This window comes from Pongo abelii, chromosome 2 (assembly GCF_028885655.2).
Source record: "Pongo abelii isolate AG06213 chromosome 2, NHGRI_mPonAbe1-v2.0_pri, whole genome shotgun sequence".
Lineage (NCBI taxonomy): Eukaryota > Metazoa > Chordata > Mammalia > Primates > Hominidae > Pongo > Pongo abelii.
The window spans coordinates 96,229,025-96,248,981 of record NC_085928.1 but is presented as its reverse complement, the minus strand read 5'-3'; the positions used below and the strand labels follow the sequence as shown (position 1 = coordinate 96,248,981).

The 19,957-nt window shown below is 46.1% G+C and overlaps 1 protein-coding gene across 3 annotated transcripts in view; it reads left to right on the top strand.

Annotated features, from left to right (window-relative positions):
* Positions 1 to 19,957, top strand: part of FLNB (filamin B) — a 164,882-nt gene that overhangs the window by 90,165 nt on the left and 54,760 nt on the right. For all 3 annotated transcript variants that reach the window (XM_063722021.1, XM_063722023.1, XM_063722022.1), the window contains exons 7-18: positions 177 to 339; positions 1,066 to 1,263; positions 4,524 to 4,661; positions 6,326 to 6,452; positions 7,457 to 7,593; positions 9,055 to 9,248; positions 10,768 to 10,881; positions 11,505 to 11,648; positions 11,902 to 12,025; positions 12,342 to 12,502; positions 14,139 to 14,229; positions 14,497 to 14,666. In XM_063722021.1, the coding sequence (XP_063578091.1) occupies positions 177 to 339; positions 1,066 to 1,263; positions 4,524 to 4,661; positions 6,326 to 6,452; positions 7,457 to 7,593; positions 9,055 to 9,248; positions 10,768 to 10,881; positions 11,505 to 11,648; positions 11,902 to 12,025; positions 12,342 to 12,502; positions 14,139 to 14,229; positions 14,497 to 14,666 (1,761 nt within the window). The remainder of the gene's footprint in view (positions 1 to 176; positions 340 to 1,065; positions 1,264 to 4,523; positions 4,662 to 6,325; positions 6,453 to 7,456; positions 7,594 to 9,054; positions 9,249 to 10,767; positions 10,882 to 11,504; positions 11,649 to 11,901; positions 12,026 to 12,341; positions 12,503 to 14,138; positions 14,230 to 14,496; positions 14,667 to 19,957) is intronic.

The window sequence follows — 19,957 nt, the reverse complement described above, 5'->3', positions numbered from 1 at the left end:
AGGTGGGGGTCCCATTCAGGCTGTTAAACTTGGTTCCAGGGCTCCTCGTTCTAGACACCTTGTGTGTGCCATCATGGGGGGATAGGAGAGCTGATCATCAATGTATGTGGCTTGATGTCAGTCTTGCTGGGCACAGAGAAGTGATTATGTATTTCTCACCTATCTGTCACGTATAGGTCACAGTCCTCTTTGCAGGACAGCACATCTCCAAGAGCCCATTTGAAGTGAATGTTGACAAGGCCCAGGGAGACGCCAGTAAAGTCACTGCAAAAGGTCCAGGGTTGGAAGCTGCAGGGAACATCGCCAATAAGCCCACCTACTTTGACATCTACACGGCAGGTAATGTGCCTCTCCTCCATGAATCTGACCTTTGCGCTTTCTTCCAAAGGCTGAAATATAATCTTCAGGGACTTGAAGGCCTGACCTTTTGTCTTTTAAATCAAATAAATAATCACAAAGACAGTTTTTTCAGATGTGTTATATGAGATTTTCAAAACCAGCTTCTCTAAAATACTCAGGCTTCACTTGAATAAGACATACTTCTTGAATTGTCAGCTTCTTTTCCATGTAGTAAATAGAAAATGCAGAAAAGGAAACATTCAACCATAAACCCTTCCACCCCTAGAAAATAGTTGTTAACATCTTGGTGTGGACCTCCCTGAGGGCCTGTCTCCTGTTTGCTTTTTTTGTTGTTGTTGTCGGGGGAACAGAGAATCACTCTGTTGCCCAGGCTGGAGTGCAGTGGCATGATCTTGGCTCACTGCAACCTCCGCCTCCCGGGTTCAAGTGATTCTTATACATCAGCCTCTCAAGTAGCTGGGATTACAGGCATGCGCCACCACACTTGGCTAATTTTTGTATTTTTTTTGGTAGAGACGGATTTCACCATGTTGGCCAGGCTGGTCTCGAAATCCTGACCTCAAGTGATCCGCCCACCTCAGCCTCTCGAAGTGCTGGGATTACAAGCGTGAGCCACCACACTGGTCCTATTTGCATTTTGCACTCAGCAGCAGTGAGCTTTCAGAGAGAGTGACTTGAGCTTATGGAATGCTTGCTTTCTTGTAGGAGCTGGTGTGGGTGACATTGGTGTGGAGGTGGAAGATCCCCAGGGGAAGAACACCGTGGAGTTGCTCATGGAAGACAAAGGAAACCAGGTGTATCGATGTGTGTACAAACCCATGCAGCCTGGCCCCCACGTGGTCAAGGTCTTCTTTGCTGGGGACACTATTCCTAAGAGTCCCTTCATTGTGCAGGTTGGGGAAGGTGAGTGCTGGGCGGCTGGCTACATCTGCTTCTCATGTGGAAGCTGACTGCATAGCTGGGCAGGGAGGCCAGGAAAACAGTCAGGGCCCAACACTGACCTTATGCCTATCCCTTTTCTGCCAGGGCTACTTCAGCAGTAAGTGGCTTACTTTGTCCTCAATATATTAATATTAATATCTTCTATGAGCCATGCAGAGACCTAAGTGCTTTACTTATATTAACTCATTTACTTCTCTCCAAAACACATGTACAGGAGAGTCATTATCCTCATGGAGGGAGGTGGGACTGAGGCAGTGGGAGGAGTTGGCAGCATAACTGAAATTAGCAGCAGCAACATGGGCCCTGCAGCCTCCATTGCTTGGCCTTTACTGGCCCAGGCACTTACCATGACTGCATCTAATCATTGCACCAGCCTGTGTGTTGGAGGTGCTATTATTATTCCTAGCTTGCAGGTGGAGATGCTGAGGCTTAGATAGCATTAGGTATCAGTACTACAAGGCATCAGTAGGGCTAGAACCACAGACTCTGTTGGCCTTACCCTTAACTACTCTGCTAAACTCCCTCTGGCGCTGGGGGTACGCATTTTTCTCAAATGTTAGACTCTCTCCCTCTGACTTTGTTGCCCCTTTTTTTCTGTTTTGTTTTGTTTTCCAACTGTACTACCTTTTCTAACCCACACTTGCCTTTCCCTGTTCTGTCCTCCGAATCTGCGTCTACAGACGTGGCTTCCTCTTCCGAATCCTACCTCTGGGCCAGCCTGGACCCTGAAGCTGTTGGCTTCCTAGTTGAGACCTCTGGGCCAGAGGCCTCTTGCTTGGTAAGGGCTGGTTGGGTGGGACTTCCTTGCCAGTTCTTTGTGCTGCTTGTGAATGTTAGCTGGGCCCGTGCTCTGTGTGATTTTAGGAAACTCTTGTGCAGGTGTTATTATTACAGCTTGTCCAGCCGGAACCCAAACCCACTGTCTAATTGCCTTTAAACACATCTAGGGCTTTTTTAGATGGTGGAGGAGCTGGTGGTGCCCTTCAGCCTCTAGCCCCATTTAATGTTTATATGAACTCAGCAATTACTCTTTTGATGTTGAGACTGTTGCACATGTTCATAATTTCCATGAGTGTGTGTGTTTCTTAAGACACATTAAAACCCTCCAAGGAAGTCCTGTCATTGCATTGTGACTTACTTCTGGTATGACCAACTTTTCTCCCCTCGACAAAGAAAACCAGGCAAAAAAAATTCTAACATATTCCTAAGCAAAGCTCTTTTTTACATAAGAGAGCATTTTGAATAGCTTTCCTAATTCCACTATTGTTTTCCAACCTTTCCTCACTCGTGGACTTCCTTTTTCTTTTCTGGCCTGTACATCCTATACTATTTCGCATTTAATGAATAACCTTTTTCTTTTAATTTACTAACATCCTCTCCCTAAATGATTTTATATATGTAAAAAGAAAAAAAATGTATATATATATATATTTGCAGGGGCGTGGTGGGAAGGATACAGGGTCTCACTCTGTCTTTTGGGCTGGAGTGCAGTGGTACCATCATGGCTCACTGTAGCCTCGACCTCTCAGGCTCAAATGATCCTCCCACTTCAGCCTCCTGAGTAGCTAAGACTGTAGATGTGCACCACCATGCCTGGTTAAATTTTTTACCTTTTTCTTTTTCTTTTCTTTTTGAGACAGAGTCTCACTCTCTCACCCATGCTGGAGTGCAGTGGTGTGATCTTGGCTCACTGCAGCTTCTTCTTCCCTAGTTCAAGTGATTCATGCCTCAGCCACCTGAGTAGCTGGGACTACAGGTGCACACCATCACGCCTGGCTAAGTTTTTTTGTACTTTTAGCAGACACAGGGTTTCACTATGTTGGCCAGGCTGGTCTCGAACTCCTGACGTCAAGTGATCCACCTGCCTCAGCCTCCCAAAATGCTGGGTTTATAGGCATGAGCCACCATGCCTGGCCTAATTTTTCTTTTTTTTGTAGAGATGGGGTCTCACTCTGTTGCCCAGACTGGTCTTAAACCCCTGGACTCAAGTGATCTCCCCGCCTCAGCCTCCCAAAGTGCTGGGTTTACAGATGTAAATTATTTTATGTTAAAAGAAACTTTATATCACTTTCACAATGGAAAACCAAAGTCACTTTGCCATAAAGTGCCACCGTAAGCTTATGTTCATCCATAAACCATCTAAAATCATCTCTAACTCCAAGGGTATGTGCGTGACTCTTTGGGAAGCAGTTGTTTGCCAAATAGCCAGCTAAGGCCATTGCAGGAAGGAGGAACCAGAGGAGGAATTACCTTCCGTCTGTGGAGTAGAGTCCCGTCTTCTGGAGTCTGTGACCTTCCTGTATAGAGATTGTCAAATTTGCAGTGTTAGATTTGGAAAGGAAAAGCCACTTAATAACATGACATTTTCCCCACTAGTCTCCCGTTTCTATTTACTGAAAAGGTTGTCCGTGCTGGGCAGAAGATTTATTCTAGGGCATAAAGGTATCTTTTATCAACCTCTAGATACCATGGAACAGTAGTTCTGTGGACATTTCAAGTAAGGCATATTAGAAGCTGTCTTTGTCCTTAACTTTTAGACTTACAACTTTAGGTTTTCAAGCTAGACCCGGAAATGAAATCAGCAGTGGTGTTTACTGCTAATTATTGCCTTTATAGCCACCCACATTCTGAAGGCCTTGTAACAGACAACACGAAAAGATTGGTCTGCCTCAGCCAAGGTGGGGCCGAACTGGTCTCTTTCCAAGCTGTGTTGGTTGTTTTTGCCTGGTTGTTCAGGCGGAAGACAACAACATTTAGACACTTAAAAATGGCTGACCCAGGTTTTGGAACCCAGACAGGCATTTTCAAGTACTGCATTTTCCAAGAAGACTTGAAAAAGTCCCGTCTATCCAATTACTGAGCCCTTGAGTATGGCAGTGAGGTTTGAATAATGTCCAGCACTCGGCCTTAACTCCCTTTCACAAATGAAAGGTTAAATGCTGGAAGCAGGAGCACAGCATGGATTTGCTGTGCTCTCCTGTTTTCTTTGCCAAAGTCACTTTTCTCCAGTCCTTCTGTGGTGTGACTGGACAAAGTTATATTGTGTCTGTATTTGCTAGCCTGGTGTGCTCCCTGAGTGGGACCCCAGGTCTTGGGCAACTACTGCATACTATTTGTGCAAAGCAAATATTTTCTTGGCGGGTGGCTCCAGGTTTACCTTGGCTTTCACGACTCTGACTAAAGAATGAAAGATTGAATTGATGTCAAAACTGTGCTTGCAGCCTGCAATCCAAATGCCTGCCGGGCCAGTGGCCGAGGCCTACAACCCAAAGGCGTCCGTATCCGGGAGACCACAGATTTCAAGGTTGACACCAAAGCTGCAGGAAGTGGGGAGCTCGGTGTAACCATGAAGGGTCCTAGTAAGTGTTCCTTTGTTTCTCTATCTCAGGTGTCATTTTGGCTAACTTTGCAGCCATGGCATATGGATTTCATCCCACGGCCAGTTGTCCTCAATAATCCCAGAAGGCAATGTCAAGGATTTGAGGCTATCCGGGCTCCTTGGGGAAGACAGCAGTGATTGATTAGTAATGTCTGCCCTGGATGCGGACAGTGGGTGGCTTGACAGCTTTACATGACATCAAGACTTCTGGGAGTAGAAAAAGCAGTGATGTAAAGGAGTTGGGGAAATGCTGCTGTTGGAACAAGTGGCTCATTTTTTATTTTAGACATCTGGGCTCAGAGAGGAAGGCTCTTGCCTAAGGTTATACAGCTTTTGTAATCATCTGAGCTGGAATTCAAGCACAGTCTCCAAAGCCAGTGATTTTCCCACTACAGGTTACATTTTATAGAGTATGAAATTATGTCAAGTACTTAATTACTATGATCAGTGCTTATAGAAGGAGAATAAAATTCCCTAAGATTAAGTTTTCTTTGTAGATAAATGCCATTTGTGGAGGGACAGGTTAAACCCTGCAACCCATTCTCCCTCCCTCTTTTGGGGAAGGAGACAGCAGATGCGGGGATGGGTGTCTTCACTTTTTTCCTTAGAACAGAGAAGCATTTCAGCACTTCTAGTCTCGGGTGTAGCAGCCTTTGGTGGTTTTACTCCCATGCCTGTGGAATCTTGAGCTTCCTGTACCAGGATTGCTCTTACCCTCTGTGTTCGCAACAGGCTGGGGCAGGAGCATTCTGAGCTCCAGAAAGTTAATATTTGACTTCACAGCACCAGGCTTTGGGTCAGGCTGTGCCCTGAGGGTAGCCGAGGTTCTAGACTGCCCAGACCTGGAGTGAAGCTGCTTGGTGGCTGTCTTCCCTCCCAGATTATTCCAACAGGAGGCAAGGAGGGAGTGTGTGTGTGTGTGTGTGTGTGTGCGCGCACGTGCCCGCGCACATGCGTGCGCCTGCATGCGTGTATGTGTGCGTGTGTGTGTGTTTTCTCCCGACCTTGGATACTTGCTTGACTCAACGGCTTTCTTGGCCAAACCTCAGGGCTCAACACAAAACAAGTTCCTGCCTGATGGCTGGGTTTGGAGTTTGCAGCGTCGCATCTAAAACCTGTCCTCTTGCAGATAGCGTCCGAGGACTTCCTTGCTTTTGTTGTCCAGCTTTAGATGGAAAAGTATACGCTGGAACACTGAACCTAAAACTCATACCAAATACTAAAGGTTTACTTAGTATTTACATACCAAATACTAAAGGTTTACTTCTTCCCCAGTTTTTATGGGGGACTGGGAAGGGTAGCTATGATTATTGGGAAATACTGAAATGTGACTGGATTTAACTTTACACAGGCCCAGGGAGTTAAGGACTTCAGGGCTCCTTGTAGCCAAGCAAGATTTCTAAAGCCAATTAGCTGGGAAATCCTCCGTTTCCTCATACCTTGAAGCAGAGATGGTTGTGTTTTTAGCTTTGAAGTAATCTCCCAGGCTTTGCCGGGGAGAGGTCCCATACTCTGGGGCAGCCCACTTGGTTTTTATGTATGGTTTATGTTTTGTCAGTGTGGCTACCTCTCTGTTCTTGTCCTTTTGATTCTCATTTTGGGCCTAGGATTGTGTTGGAAAGATTATCTCCTTCCTTCCCACAGAGGGTCTGGAGGAGCTGGTGAAGCAGAAAGACTTTCTGGATGGGGTCTACGCATTCGAGTATTACCCCAGCACCCCGGGGAGATACAGCATTGCCATCACATGGGGGGGACACCACATTCCAAAGAGGTGAGGCTCCTGCTGCAAAGGGGTCTTCTCTGGAGGGTGCTTGGCCCAGGGCAGACTCATGGGTGGTTGCTTCCCGGGCTGCAGGAGGGAAAGAGATCTGCTTTGTTGAAAACTTTTTTTTTTTTTTTTTTTTTTTTTCCAGAGCAGCACAGACATTTGGCCTGTTCTCAAAAGCAGCAGAAAGTTGCTGTGGTTTTAGCTGACTTGCTTTAAATCAAATGCTAGTGGTTAGGGGCTGGTGGGAGGCAGGGGAGGCAGAAGGAGCAGTTAGAGCAAATGGGCTGTGTGTCTAGATGCCCGCATATAAACTGAGATTCTTTTTTTCAATGAACTCCTTTGTTCATGAATGCCACAGGGCAAAATCTGCTGTGGTTTACATTAAGACTGTCTACGTGAGTGCTGTCAGGGGCCAAGGGACGCAGTCTACAGCTTTGCCTTGTGGGCATTGCACTTGCCCCTCTGCGTTCTATGTTTTCCAGCTCCCCTGGGGGTGCAACTTTAAACTCTGAGTAAATTCAGTTAGCCTTGAGAAATATTTGGGCATTATTGGGTTCTGAATACCTACCACGCTTTTTTTTTTAAGCCTCCCATGCCAATGTTACAGCACATTCATTCATGTATGAGATAAAGCCCATTCAACCAAGTTTTCTGGTTATAGCATAAGCAGGATATAGAGTGTGTGGACTCTCTCACTTTCTAGGGTCATAGTCTGGGGAGGCCTGCACACAAAGGTAAAGGGCCAGGAGGCTGGTGCAAAGCAGCGTGGCTTGAGTGCCAACCCAGTGGCCACCTGAGCTCCCAGAAGCAGTCACATTATATTATATTGTTGACATAACAATAGCTATGGGTAAGAGGCCTGCGGGAGGAAGGGCTTGGCTGCAGTTTGGGATGCCAGATGAAGGATCAGGCAAGTGGAAAGAATGTGCAAAGGAACTGCAGCTTATGGCTATAGTGACACCTTACTTTACTCTTCTTTGATGCTTCTTCTATTCCTTTCCCTGTAGCCCCTTTGAAGTTCAAGTTGGCCCCGAAGCGGGTATGCAGAAAGTCCGTGCTTGGGGCCCTGGGCTCCATGGTGGGATTGTCGGGCGGTCGGCGGATTTCGTGGTGGAATCCATTGGCTCTGAAGTGGGGTCGCTGGGTAAGTGGACACAGCTGATCAGCATCTTCTGGAGGACTGAGGATTACAGGGCTTCTGGGCCCTGTCAGGCTGGATGTTGGGGCAGTGCCTAGCCTCAATACCTTTAGCTTCCTGGCCTCCTGGCCACCCTAAGCCATCTCTGCGGGCTGTTGTACATTTGCAGTTGCCTCTGATACCAGCATTCATTCATCCAGGAGACCTTGAGGGCAGAAGCCTTATGTGGGTATTGTGCTTAAAACAATGCTTGGAACGTAGTAAATACTTAGCAAATAGTGTTGACTGACCTATATAGTTTAGATGAATGAATGAATGAATTTTGCTGAAATTTGGATTTGGAAGATAAATATTTCCTTTGGAGCACAGCTGAAGTATATTTTAAATACATGTCTAATGTATATATGATCATTTTATATCAGGAGTCAGCCAGCTTTTTCTATAAAGGGCCAGATGGCAAATATTTTCCACCTGTGGGCCTTATGGTTTCTGTCACAGTTATTTGACTCTGCTGTTGTAGCCTGAAAGCAGCTATAGGAATACGTAAACAAACGGGTGTGGCCATGTTCCAGTAAAACTTTATTTGCAAAAGTAAACAATGGGCCAGATGTGGCCTTCAGACTGTAGTTTAGCAACCCGTTTTAGGTAATAGCAATAAGCAAAAGAGAAAAATAAGAAATCACATTTAATTTTCCCTTCTAGAGAGATGATATGAATCGTCTTGTATATTCTTAGTCTAGAGATAATATTAAGTCTTTTAGTGTGTCCTTCTAGACTTTTTTCTCTGTACATATGCATGCAAATATTGATTTGGTACAGAAAATATCTTGGACAAGTCTCTATATCTTTATGCGTAAATATAGGGTATGCCTTCATTTTCCATAGCTTCCATGGAATTCCATTGTATGGTTCTATCCACTGTCAGGCTCTCCAGTTATTTCCAGGGTTTTGCTATAAAAAGAGTGCTGACTGTGTATCCTTGGTAATTGCCTTCAGATAAAAACCCAGAAGTGGATTTGGTGGTGCTAAGAGTGGGTGTTTGTTCAAGGCTTTTGCCACATGTTGCCACATCTCCAACAGAAGGGTTTGCTGGTTGGACTTCCCCTGTTGGATGATGATAAAATACATATAATGTATTTAATACTATGTATATATCCTCCTGGCCTCAAGTGATCCACCTGCCTCGGCCCTCCCAAAGTGCTGGGATTACAGGTGTGAGCCACCACACCCAGCCCAGGCCTACATTTGGAAAAAAAAAATATATATATATATATATTTTTTTTTCCACCCCTTCCATCTCTACTGAAGACTCAAGGAGCTTGGTTTTGGGAGAAAGGGATACAAACAGATTTTAATCTTCTGGCCAACACTTGGCTTTTAGGGATGCAGCGGGAATGAGTTGCCGTAACATAGAATAGGTGCTTTCCAACATATAACCAGGGAGACCCTTCCACCTCCACCCCCTAGGGTTTGCCATTGAAGGCCCCTCTCAGGCAAAGATTGAGTACAACGACCAGAATGATGGATCGTGTGATGTCAAATACTGGCCCAAGGAGCCTGGCGAATATGCTGTTCACATCATGTGTGACGACGAAGACATCAAGGACAGCCCGTACATGGCCTTCATCCACCCAGCCACGGGAGACTACAACCCTGATCTGGTGAGTCAGCTGCTGTGCTTCTGTCTTCTTGTCCCTGGCCCCTGGTTCCTCACCCCCATGCCCGAAGTTGCCTTAAGCAGTATGTTGAGAGATGGAAGAGAGGAATCATTTGGATTTTAGGAAGGAAACAGGCCTGCATTTGTTTGTTTGTTTGTTTGTTTTGAGACAGACTCTTGTTCTGTCGCCCAGGCTGGGGTACAGTGGCATGATCACAGTTCACTGGAACCTCTGCCTCCTGGGTTCTAGCAATTCTCGTGCCTTAGCCTCCCAAGTAGCTGGAACTACAGACATGCACCACCACAGCCGGCTAATCTTTGTATTTTTTAGTAGAGATGGGGTTTCACCATGTTGGCCAGGCTGGTCTCGAACTCCTGGCCTCAAGTGATCCACCCGCCTAGGCCTACATTTGAATCCTGGTAGTATCACTTAGCACTTTTATGGTGTTGGGCAAGTAACTTACCTATCTGACTCTTGGTGTCTTCCTCTGTAAGACAGGAATGATAGTAGTCTCTGCTTCTAGAGAGCTTCTAGGATGATTCAGGAGGTGGCATGCATAAAGACCGCCTTTAGCTCATGCCTGGCCCATGCAGGGAGCTCCATAAGCTGTTATTTTCTGGCAACTCCGGGGATCATATGTCACTCTTACAGCCATTTTCTGTAGTTATTATTTCAAGATGCTCCACAGATAAAGGATGTTTTTTTCCCTAGTTCCCTGTCTCTTAAGTTGGAGCAATGTTTCCAAGAGTGTCCTCTCAAACCCTTAGCAGGCTGATAAGCATCAAGTCTGAGCCAGCCTGGCTGACAGGGAGTTGGCCCCACAGGCCACGTGTGCTACTGTTGGCCCACACGGACAGCTGTCCATAGGCTGATGTCAGTCTGGGCTGGTAGCTACCCCGTTTTGGCCAAATGCTATTCCTCTGCCCTCTAGGGCAAATGTTGTCCGTGGTAAAGATTCTGAGTCCCCTCAAAGTGGGAACGTTGAAACTGGGCATGACTAGAGGTCTCTGCCCCAGTTGTTAGAAGTTCTTTAGGTCAACTCAGAATAAGGCAGGGAGCATGGGTTAGTTTGGGCATGGTTTTACAACAGGGGTTTCCAATATTTTGCCTTCTGTGGGCCATGTTGGAAGAAGAAGAACTGTCTTGGGCCACACATAAAATACACTAATGATAGCTGATGAACAAAAACAAAAAAAAAAATTGCAAAAGATTTTATAATGTTTTAAGAAAGTTTACAAATTTGTGTTGGGCTGCATTCAAAGCCATCCTGGGCCCCATGCGGGCTTCAGGCCGTGGGTTGGATTTGTTTAGAGAGTTTTCTCCCTTATGAGGGAGAGACATTTGTTTTTAAGTTACAACCTACTTTAGCACTTTACTTCCCATAACCAGCCTCTTATGTGGGTACTGTAAAACCAGACACAGGTCATTTTGTTCTTCCCCCATCCCCTGGTTACCTGTCTTTGTATAAGGGTTTAGTTGGGGCATTACACAGAAAGAGACTTATTATCTGCCTTTGCTTCAGGTTCGAGCATACGGGCCAGGTTTGGAGAAATCTGGGTGCATTGTCAACAACCTGGCCGAGTTCACCGTGGATCCTAAGGATGCTGGAAAAGCTCCCTTAAAGATATTTGCTCAGGTAAATTTCAGGGGGCCACCTGTGCAGGTAATTGTCAGGTAACAAGATCTGACCATGTAATGGGAAGTTGCTGAGTCCATCTGATCTTCAGTTTCCTCATCTGCACCTTGGAAATGATAAGAAGATTATCTTATAGGGTTATGTGAGGGTTCAGTGAGACTACCATGTAGAGTACTGGGCTTTTAAAAAATCATCTTTCTGATTTATATTCTGTGGAAATGAGGCTTGTTTGTTTCAGGTTATTCTGTAATGTCTTTTGGTGTGGCTGAAGCTGCTGAGGCCATGGGGGGAGATTTGTAAACAAGGATTTAAAAAGTATGTTTATTTAATCTAATTGAATTTGGCCAAAGGACTTCAATGCAGGAATTGAAATTACGAAGCATTGAGTGGCCATAGCTTTGTTTTTGGGCCACTTGCTCTTAATAACTAAAAATAAATAAATACATGTCATATTTTGTCACTGGTTTTCATCGTGTTGTGAAAACATGGCACATTGTAGTTGGTCCATGAAGTTTTGTTGTATAAGCAAGTGGTGACTTGGCTATCTTGGGAGGCCACAGTGGCCCTGTTTGATAGAAACAATGTGAGGGCCACCTCTGGTCCTAGCTCTGGCTTTTTTGCAGGATGGGGAAGGCCAACGCATTGACATCCAGATGAAGAACCGGATGGACGGCACATATGCGTGCTCATACACCCCGGTGAAGGCCATCAAGCACACCATTGCTGTGGTCTGGGGAGGCGTGAACATCCCGCACAGCCCCTACAGGGTAGGTTGTGAGGCAGAATCCTGGCTGTTTGATGGAAATGCCTGGTCATACACCAGGTCTGGGATCCATGCCTGACGGCCAAGGCAGACATACGGAAGGAACCCATCCCTGGTGGGCCTTGAATGATGGAGGGGCCTGAAGGGCAGAGTGCTCCAGCCTGCCCAGAGGAACTATTTCTAACAATGTTTTTTAATAGTATTTTACTGGGTCCAAGTGGAGGAGAACTTGATGACCTTCTCCATGTCTTCTGTAGGTCAACATCGGGCAAGGTAGCCATCCTCAGAAGGTCAAAGTGTTTGGGCCAGGTGTGGAGAGAAGTGGTCTGAAGGCAAATGAACCTACACACTTCACAGTGGACTGTACTGAGGCTGGGGAAGGTGAGAAAGGGCTTCGTTCAACCCAGTGATCATTGCTCTTTGGGGAAGGAAGTTCTTTTCATCACGTTTTGAGGACAGTTCCCTTTGAACTAGGAAGTAGTCCATCTGAATAGGTAATCATCTACTGAGCCTCTGAGTCATTCCTTAGTGATGTCTTTGCTAATCCATCATCCCTTTCCCCAAATCCTTACTCTTTCTCAGGTTTCTTACTAGAAACTTCCCAATTGCTTTTTGGGGGTGTTAACCTGAGTTGGAAGAGATTGCACAGGACATGCTGTTTCTTGTAAGCTGGTGCTAATAAGCTGGTCTGTTCCAGGTGATGTCAGCGTTGGCATTAAGTGTGATGCCCGGGTGTTAAGTGAAGATGAGGAAGACGTGGATTTTGACATTATTCACAATGCCAATGATACGTTCACGGTCAAATATGTGCCTCCTGCCGCTGGGCGATACACTATCAAAGTTCTCTTTGCATCTCAGGTGCGTGGTGGGGCCTGGGAGGAGATGAGTGGAGTAGGCGTGGATTCTCTTTGGCCACTTGTGTGCATGTCTCATCTACTTTTTGGTGTTTTATTAGTATTATTTTTTTTGAGATGGAGTCTCACTCTTTTACCCAAGCTAGAGTGCAGTGGTGTGATCTTGGCTCACTGCAACCTCTGCCTCCCAGGTTCAAGTGATCCTCCCACCTCAGCCTCCCAAGTAGCTGGGGACTACAGGCTCATACCACCACCCAGCTAATTTTTTTTAAATTTATTTTTATCTTATTTATTTATTTTTTGAGATGGAGTTTTGCTCTTGTTGCCCAAGCTGGAGTGCAATGGCATGATCTTGGCTCACTGCAACCTCCGCCTCCTGGGTTCAAGTGATTCTCCTGCCTCAGCGTCCCAAGTAGCTGGGATTACAGGCCACCACGCCTGGCTAATTTTCTTGTATTTTTATGGAAATGGGGTTTCACCATGTTAGCCAGGCTGGTCTCGAACTTCTGACCTCAGACGATACGCCTGTCTTGGCCTCCCAAAGTGCTGGGATTCTAGGTGTGAGCCACCGTGCCTGGCCACTCAGCTAATTGTTTTGCATTTTTAGTAGAGACGGTTGCCCAGACTGGTCTTGAACTCCTGACCTCAGGACCGCCTTGGCCTCCCAAAGTGTTGGGATTATAGGCATGAGCCACTGCATTTGGCCTCCTTTTTGGTGTTTTAGTGACAGCGAAGTTGTCTTGAGAACGCTGCTCAATCATTTTCTCTCTGGCTCCTTACAACCAAGAAGGAAAAAAATTTACCCAGAGCTAAATTATTACCACTTTCTAACAAAAGTGAGGCAGTGTGTTCAGTGGTTAAAAGCAGGGGTCTGGAGAGAGACTAGTTTGTAATAAACTTTCATCAATATTTTGGTTGAAATGCAGTTAGCTTCTAGATATGTTCTACTTTGATGCCTTTGAAGCAATGATTGTGGTCTCTACCCTTAAACTTTTATAGAGAGAGGTGATTTGAAGTTTCAGGTATGCAATAGTGAAGATAGGGTGAGCAGTATCCTGAAAGAGAGAATTTTGAAATCCTAGGGATTAAAATTAACCTTACATAAAAATGGGAACCTTAGTAGAATGTTCTGTGCCTAAAGGTAGTGGTCTTGACGTCATCCATTTAACCTCTTCTGTCTTTATTCCAATAGTCTGCAACATTCTTTTTGAAGAATTGTAATCATTCTGTCTCTGATCACTTCTTGCATTTCCCCAGACCTTAGCTCTCAGCTGTCCCTGGAGGATATTTCCATCCCCCAGTCCCATATATTATTGTCCTTTTTGGTTTTATTCTTGTTGGCATTTTTCATCCTGAGTACTCAACATTCAGTATTAAAGGCTCAAAGTCCTCGGGTTTGTTTGTGACATCAGGGATCCAGGCATTAGAGAGTGACCTATTAGAGAAGGCCTTTACCCGAAGCTGGGCCCTTTTGGCTTATCTTACCCTTCTGTTTACCTGTGGTAATAGAAGTCTGCTCACCACTGTGCTCACCACTCGCTAAGTCGGAGTGATGCTAAGGTTCACCCTTTGTTGAAGGCTCCCTGAGCTCTGGCTGTTGCTTCAGGGGCTTTTCTACTAAGACTGTGTCTCTGCTACAGGAAATCCCCGCCAGTCCTTTCAGAGTCAAAGTTGACCCTTCCCACGATGCCAGCAAAGTGAAGGCAGAAGGCCCAGGGCTCAGCAAAGCAGGTAAGATGGCAAGTCAAGGTTGTCCTGGGCCCCTCTGCCAGCCAGTGGCACTGGGCGTGTTTCGTCCACGGCCTTGAGGAACTTCATCTCCACCAACACCAACACGAAGCTGGCAGGTTTTCTGTGCAGCTCTGATGCAGCAGTGGCTGGCCAGGCGCGTTGCTGGCTGTCATAATAGACCTGGTGCTGCTGAACCTGTCTGACGGGTTCTCAAAGTGAAACTACTCCAGCTGGTCTGTCTCCTTACTTCACAGTATATCTTTCCAGGTGTGGAAAATGGGAAACCGACCCACTTCACTGTCTACACCAAGGGGGCTGGGAAAGCCCCGCTCAACGTGCAGTTCAACAGCCCCCTTCCTGGCGATGCAGTGAAGGATTTGGATATCATCGATAATTACGACTACTCTCACACGGTTAAATATACACCCACCCAACAGGTAGGGTCCTTCTCCCCTCTGCTCCCCTGGTCCCCAGCCAGGCCCCTTTCTATGCAGTCTGTGCTGGATCACTGTGGACACCAAGGGGTGTGAGAGGTGCTCTGCCAAAGTGCTCCCTGATGGGAGGCAGCTCCTGGCACTTTGAACCCCTCTGGGAGCACCTATAGGAAGCCCGATGGGTTCTATCAGGTGGACTGCAGAATTCCCCAAAAGCAAGCAGGAAGCTGGTCCCATATCTCCACCTTTGGTTTGCGTTTTATCAGAGAAATGCTCAGTTCTTGATATTCAGGCCCTAATATCTATCTTTCTGTTACACAGGTGCACACATGTGCACACACACACATACACACACACGTGCATTCGCTCGCAGCCTCACCAGCTGCCTTTTAGTCTTTTCATTAATTACCCACAGAGAAAGGGCTGCTACACCTTTGTGTTTCCTTCCTGGCCCTTTTAGCTTAGTTTACCCTTTTTATGAGGTGTTGGAATGAGGTCTTTTCTCAAAGAGCCAGTTCAGCCTTTCGTCCCTAAGGCCCAACACACTATTTAGGGCAGCAAATTATTCCCCTTTACAAAATGCAGGATTTCACATGTGATCTTACCATCTAGGCTGGCTTACTCTGATTATTTCAGGCCATAAGGGCCTTAAAACTACCTCTCTGTACAAGTTAAGGTTTATTTGTTTAAAAACATTTAAAAAATTTGTATTGTGGTAAAATACGCATAACATAAAATTTACCATCTTAACCATTTTTAAGTGTATAGTTCATTAGTGTTAAGTGCATTCATTATGTCGTGCACCCATCACCACCATCCATCTCCATAATTCTTTACATCTTGTAAAACTGAAGCCCTGTATCCATTATATTTGTTTAAAATTTTGTTTTGCTTCATCTTCACACCTCTGGGGTCTGGAGAGCAGACATCCTGGCAGAAAAGTCTGGATTTTAATACTTAAGCCTAGTGTTCGAAGTGGTTGTTCCAAGCCTCTGAGATTCCTTTATTCTTAAGGGAAATGATCCTGCTGTGTTTGAAATGCCGTTTGTAGGAGAAGAAGGGCAATGCTTTCTGCAGAAGCACTGCTCAGAAGCCTTGCTCCCGTCTGGGTCCTCTCAGTGAGGAGCAGGCAAGAGTCAAGTGGGGAAGAAAGAGGATTATGGTGAGGAGGGGGTCATGGTGTAGCTGTCCCCTGAGTTTGGGGGCTGCACACCCTTGGAGATGGAATCCTTACTGTGAGAACATCCCTGCAGTGAGAGGGATTCCCTGGGCGAAGGGATTCTGTGTGTCGTGTTATAAATGTGGCCCCTTACATCCAGGCTTACTGCTGTTGGTGCTTTCTTCTCCAAATTTTTATTTTTATTTATTAATTTTTTAGACAAAGTCTCGCTCTATTGCCCAAGCTGGAGTGCAGTGGCATGATCTCAGCTCACTGCAACCTCTGCCTCCCAGGTTCAAGCAATTCTCCTGCCTCAGCCTCCCGAGTAGCTGGGATTACAGGCACATGCCACCACACCTGGCTAATTTTTGTATTTTTGGTAGAGACGGGGTTTCGGATGTTGGCCAGGCTTGTCTCTAATTCCTGGGCTGAGGCAATCCTTTCATCTCAGTCTCCAAACCTGCGGGTATTACAGGCATGAGCCACTGCGCCTGACCTCAGTATTTGTCTTTTTGTGACTGATTTATTTTTCTTCGCGTAATGTCCTCCATGTTGTAGCATGTGTCAGAACTTCATTCCTTTTCGAGGCTGCATTCCACTGTATGTATATACATTTTGCTTCTCTCTTCATCTGTTTTTTGTTTGTTTGTTTTTTCTTGAGACTCGCTCTGTTCCTCAAGCTGGAGTGGCACTATCTCGGCTCACTGCAACCTCTGTCTCCTGGGTTCAAGTGATTGTCCTGCCTCAGCCTACCGAGTAGCTGGGAGTATAGGCACGTGCCACCATACCCAGCTAATTTTTGTATTTTTAGTATAGATGTTTCACCATGTTGGCCAAGGTTTCACCATGGGGTTTCACCATGTTGGCCAGGCTGGTCTTGAATTCCTGATCTCAGGTGATCTGCCCACCTCAGCCTCCGAAAGTGCTGGGATTATAGGCATGAGCCACCGTGCCCAGCCCTCTTCATTTGTTGAAGAACATTTGGGTTGCTTCCGTCTTTTGTCTGTTGTGAATAATGCTGGGTGTACAAATATCTCTTTCAGTCTCTGCATTTAATTCTTGTGACTATACACCCAGAAATGGAATTGCTGGATCATATGGAAATCTCTTTTTAATTTTTTGAGAAACTACTGTACTGTATTCCACAGTGGCTGCACTACTTTACAGTCCTGCCAACAGCATGCAAGGGTCCTGGTTTCTCCACATCCTTGCTAACATTTGTTTTTTTTCTGTTTTTTTTTTGTTGTTGTTGATAGTGACCATCCTGTTGAGTGTAAGATGGTGTCTTATTGTGGTTTTGATTTGCATTTTCCTAATGATTAGTGATGCTGATCATCTTTTCATGTGCTTACTGGTCCTTCACATATTTTCTTAGGAGAATTATCTACTTGCCCATTTTTATATCAACCTTCTTAATTTTATGTTGAGTTTTAGGAATTCTCCATGTATTCTGGATATTAGTTCCTTATCAGATAAATGATTTGCAAATATATTCTCTCACTCCTTGGGTTGCCTTTTCACGCCTTGAACAGTTCTTGTGTGTAGGTTATAAACGTGGCTTCTTATCTCCAGACTTGCTTCTTCCTGCGCCTTAAAATAAAAAATCCAAAACAAAACATTCGTTATTAGTAATGACAAAACCAATACTTTTATAGATAGAGCATCCTTTTCTCATCAGGCCACTCAATAGTAAGTAGGTAATTATTTTCCTGCTGATGGTTCTGAGGGTTGATGGGAGCCTTACTACTGGGTGCACCAGCCTGAATCTTCTTTGTTGCCAAATTCTCCATATTCTTTAGGAGAAGGCACCAGAAAGCCATAGCTGTCTGTGTGCAATGACTAGGATCACAAGATCATAGCGTCTTCTAAAAACATTTTGTGACTTCTGCTGTATTCTGTGTCTATATGCCTTTTAGTGTTTTGGCTGAGCCGTTAGAAAGTAAGTTGCAGATATCAGGACAGGGTCAGGGTTTGACCTGCATCCTTGGAAAGGACTGCAGAACCAAGTACCCCAGACGTCCCCTGCTGCTGGTTGAGGCAGAAGTGGAGATTAGGAGCCTAGGTCCGGTTTTGTCCCCGTTGAAGTGATGCTGGAGTGGAAGGCTCCTTACTTCAGAATCACCCCAAGGTCACATTCATCCAGTTCTCTGATAGCAGCAGGTTTGAGAACTGCTGCCATGCTGAGTACTCACTTAGGGCTGTGTGTCCGGATGCTCCCAGGATGCGTTCAGGGAGCCGGATGGGCCTTGGTGGCAGTTGTTGCCTTCAGTGTGAATGACTTGCAGGGTGGCACTGGGGTCCTTCTTGTTGTTTGTTGCTTAGAGCTGGGTTTATTGTTTCATTATTTGGGCAACTTGCAATTCTGCCTATTTTTCTATGGCAAAGAACGCATTAAATCTCTCCTTAGATTGAGTTTCCTTCCCACCCCCACCCCCAGCACAGAGCCTGGCCCTATAAGTGCTCTGTATGGATTAATGGCTGTGAGTGAGTGAATAAATGACGTGGTGCCTGGATTCACAAGCGGAGATGGCCTAAGAACGTTGTAATCTGGTAGAGGAGTGATGCCGACACCTCCTCATTCTCCTTTGAACTCTGTTTTCTGAAGAGCAGCTAAAAGCTCAAGACTGGGCTAAGGAAGCGTGCCCTTGGATGTGGTTAAGAGACCTGGGTCAGCCCAGAAAGCCACCCCCTGACACGGGGGAGGGAGCATACTTTGAGGGCTGACACCCACAGGCACACCTTCTCATGGTGGTTTTAGGGTATAACAGGCTGGAAATCCCCAGAAAGGTGGCTGCTTGGGCATGGGTGTGTCCTGGCCTGGTGTGGGCGCTTCCCCCTCAGAACACAGGCTGTGTCACGTGGGGAGCCGAGGTCGTGCCTGAGTAATCCAGGTCCCTGATTGCTGGTTTTGCTCCCTGACACCTGCAGGCCTGCCACTCCACCTCGCAAAGTCCCTGAGTGACAGCTTGCAGGTGCTCGCCTGCCTGGGGTGGATGAGTGATGTGGATGGCTGTAGGATCCTGTGAGTCCCTTGAGGATGCAAAAGTAGAGTGCGTTTTGCCTTAGAGGAATGGACCTGTTGGGTTGGGGCTTGAGGACCCTCCCAGAGGTCAAAGACTCGATTTTATAGAAGGGAAGTGATTTCCCCGAGGACTTTGGTCTTCTCTTCTCTTGGTTGTGAGTGGCTTCAAGCAGCTTAAATTTCTCACCCCAGGTTCCCCCGAGCAGAGCGGTTTGAGAAGCTGGTGGCAATGTCTCCATTACATGCTGTGCTGGGAGCCACCAGGATTGGGGACCACTCCATGTAGTACTCTGGCACCTTTAGGAGTCCCTGTGAGCTCACAGACCCTCACAGAGTAACAGTTTCTACCTTGAAATGTTCTTACCATGGTGGTCCTGGCTGCTCCTGGAGGGCCCTAAAAGAGATGGTGCTGAGGGTGGCTCTCTCAGTCCCATCCTCTTCTGAGCTGTCTGGTCGGTGTCTTGTGTATGTATATTTTGAGGAATAAGATTCAGGTTTCAGAAGCATGTAGAGGAGAGTGAAACTGTCTTGCAGCCTGCAAAGTCGTGGCGAAATGCACTGGCCATCACTACCCAGACATCCCTCACTTCATAGCCCTGTTGGGGAATAAACACAGTCCATTCCTTAGTTGGGGCCTCAGGGGACACCTTAAAATGCTGTAGGCATTGTAGGTGTAAATCTCCGAGATTTTTTCCCTCCCCCTTCGTAGGTTATTTAAGGTACAGGTCATTTTCTATCTGAGTTTTTGTTTTGTTTTTTGACTGGTAACAGGAGCATACTTTCTTTTATGGGATGGGTGGGCTTAACTGGAAGAGGATTTTTCCCTCTCTTTTTTAGCACTTCAGAGAAGTGGCCAGAAAACTTTATGCGGGTGAGGGAGGAGGTATCCCCAAGACCTCTGGTTAGCCTGAGGTCTGCTTAGTGAGCCCCTGAATTGTTAGGGGCTGTGGGGAAACGGAAGCTCGGGAACAGCTGGCACGTTGGGAATGCCGCGTTGGCTGAAGTAGCGAGTCAGTCCTGCCTTAAACAGTACAAGGAGACCTTTCCTGCCCCTTGGCTGGCTCCCAGCTCTGTTGAATTTGACCTGTACACATTTTACCAGGAAATGTTGTT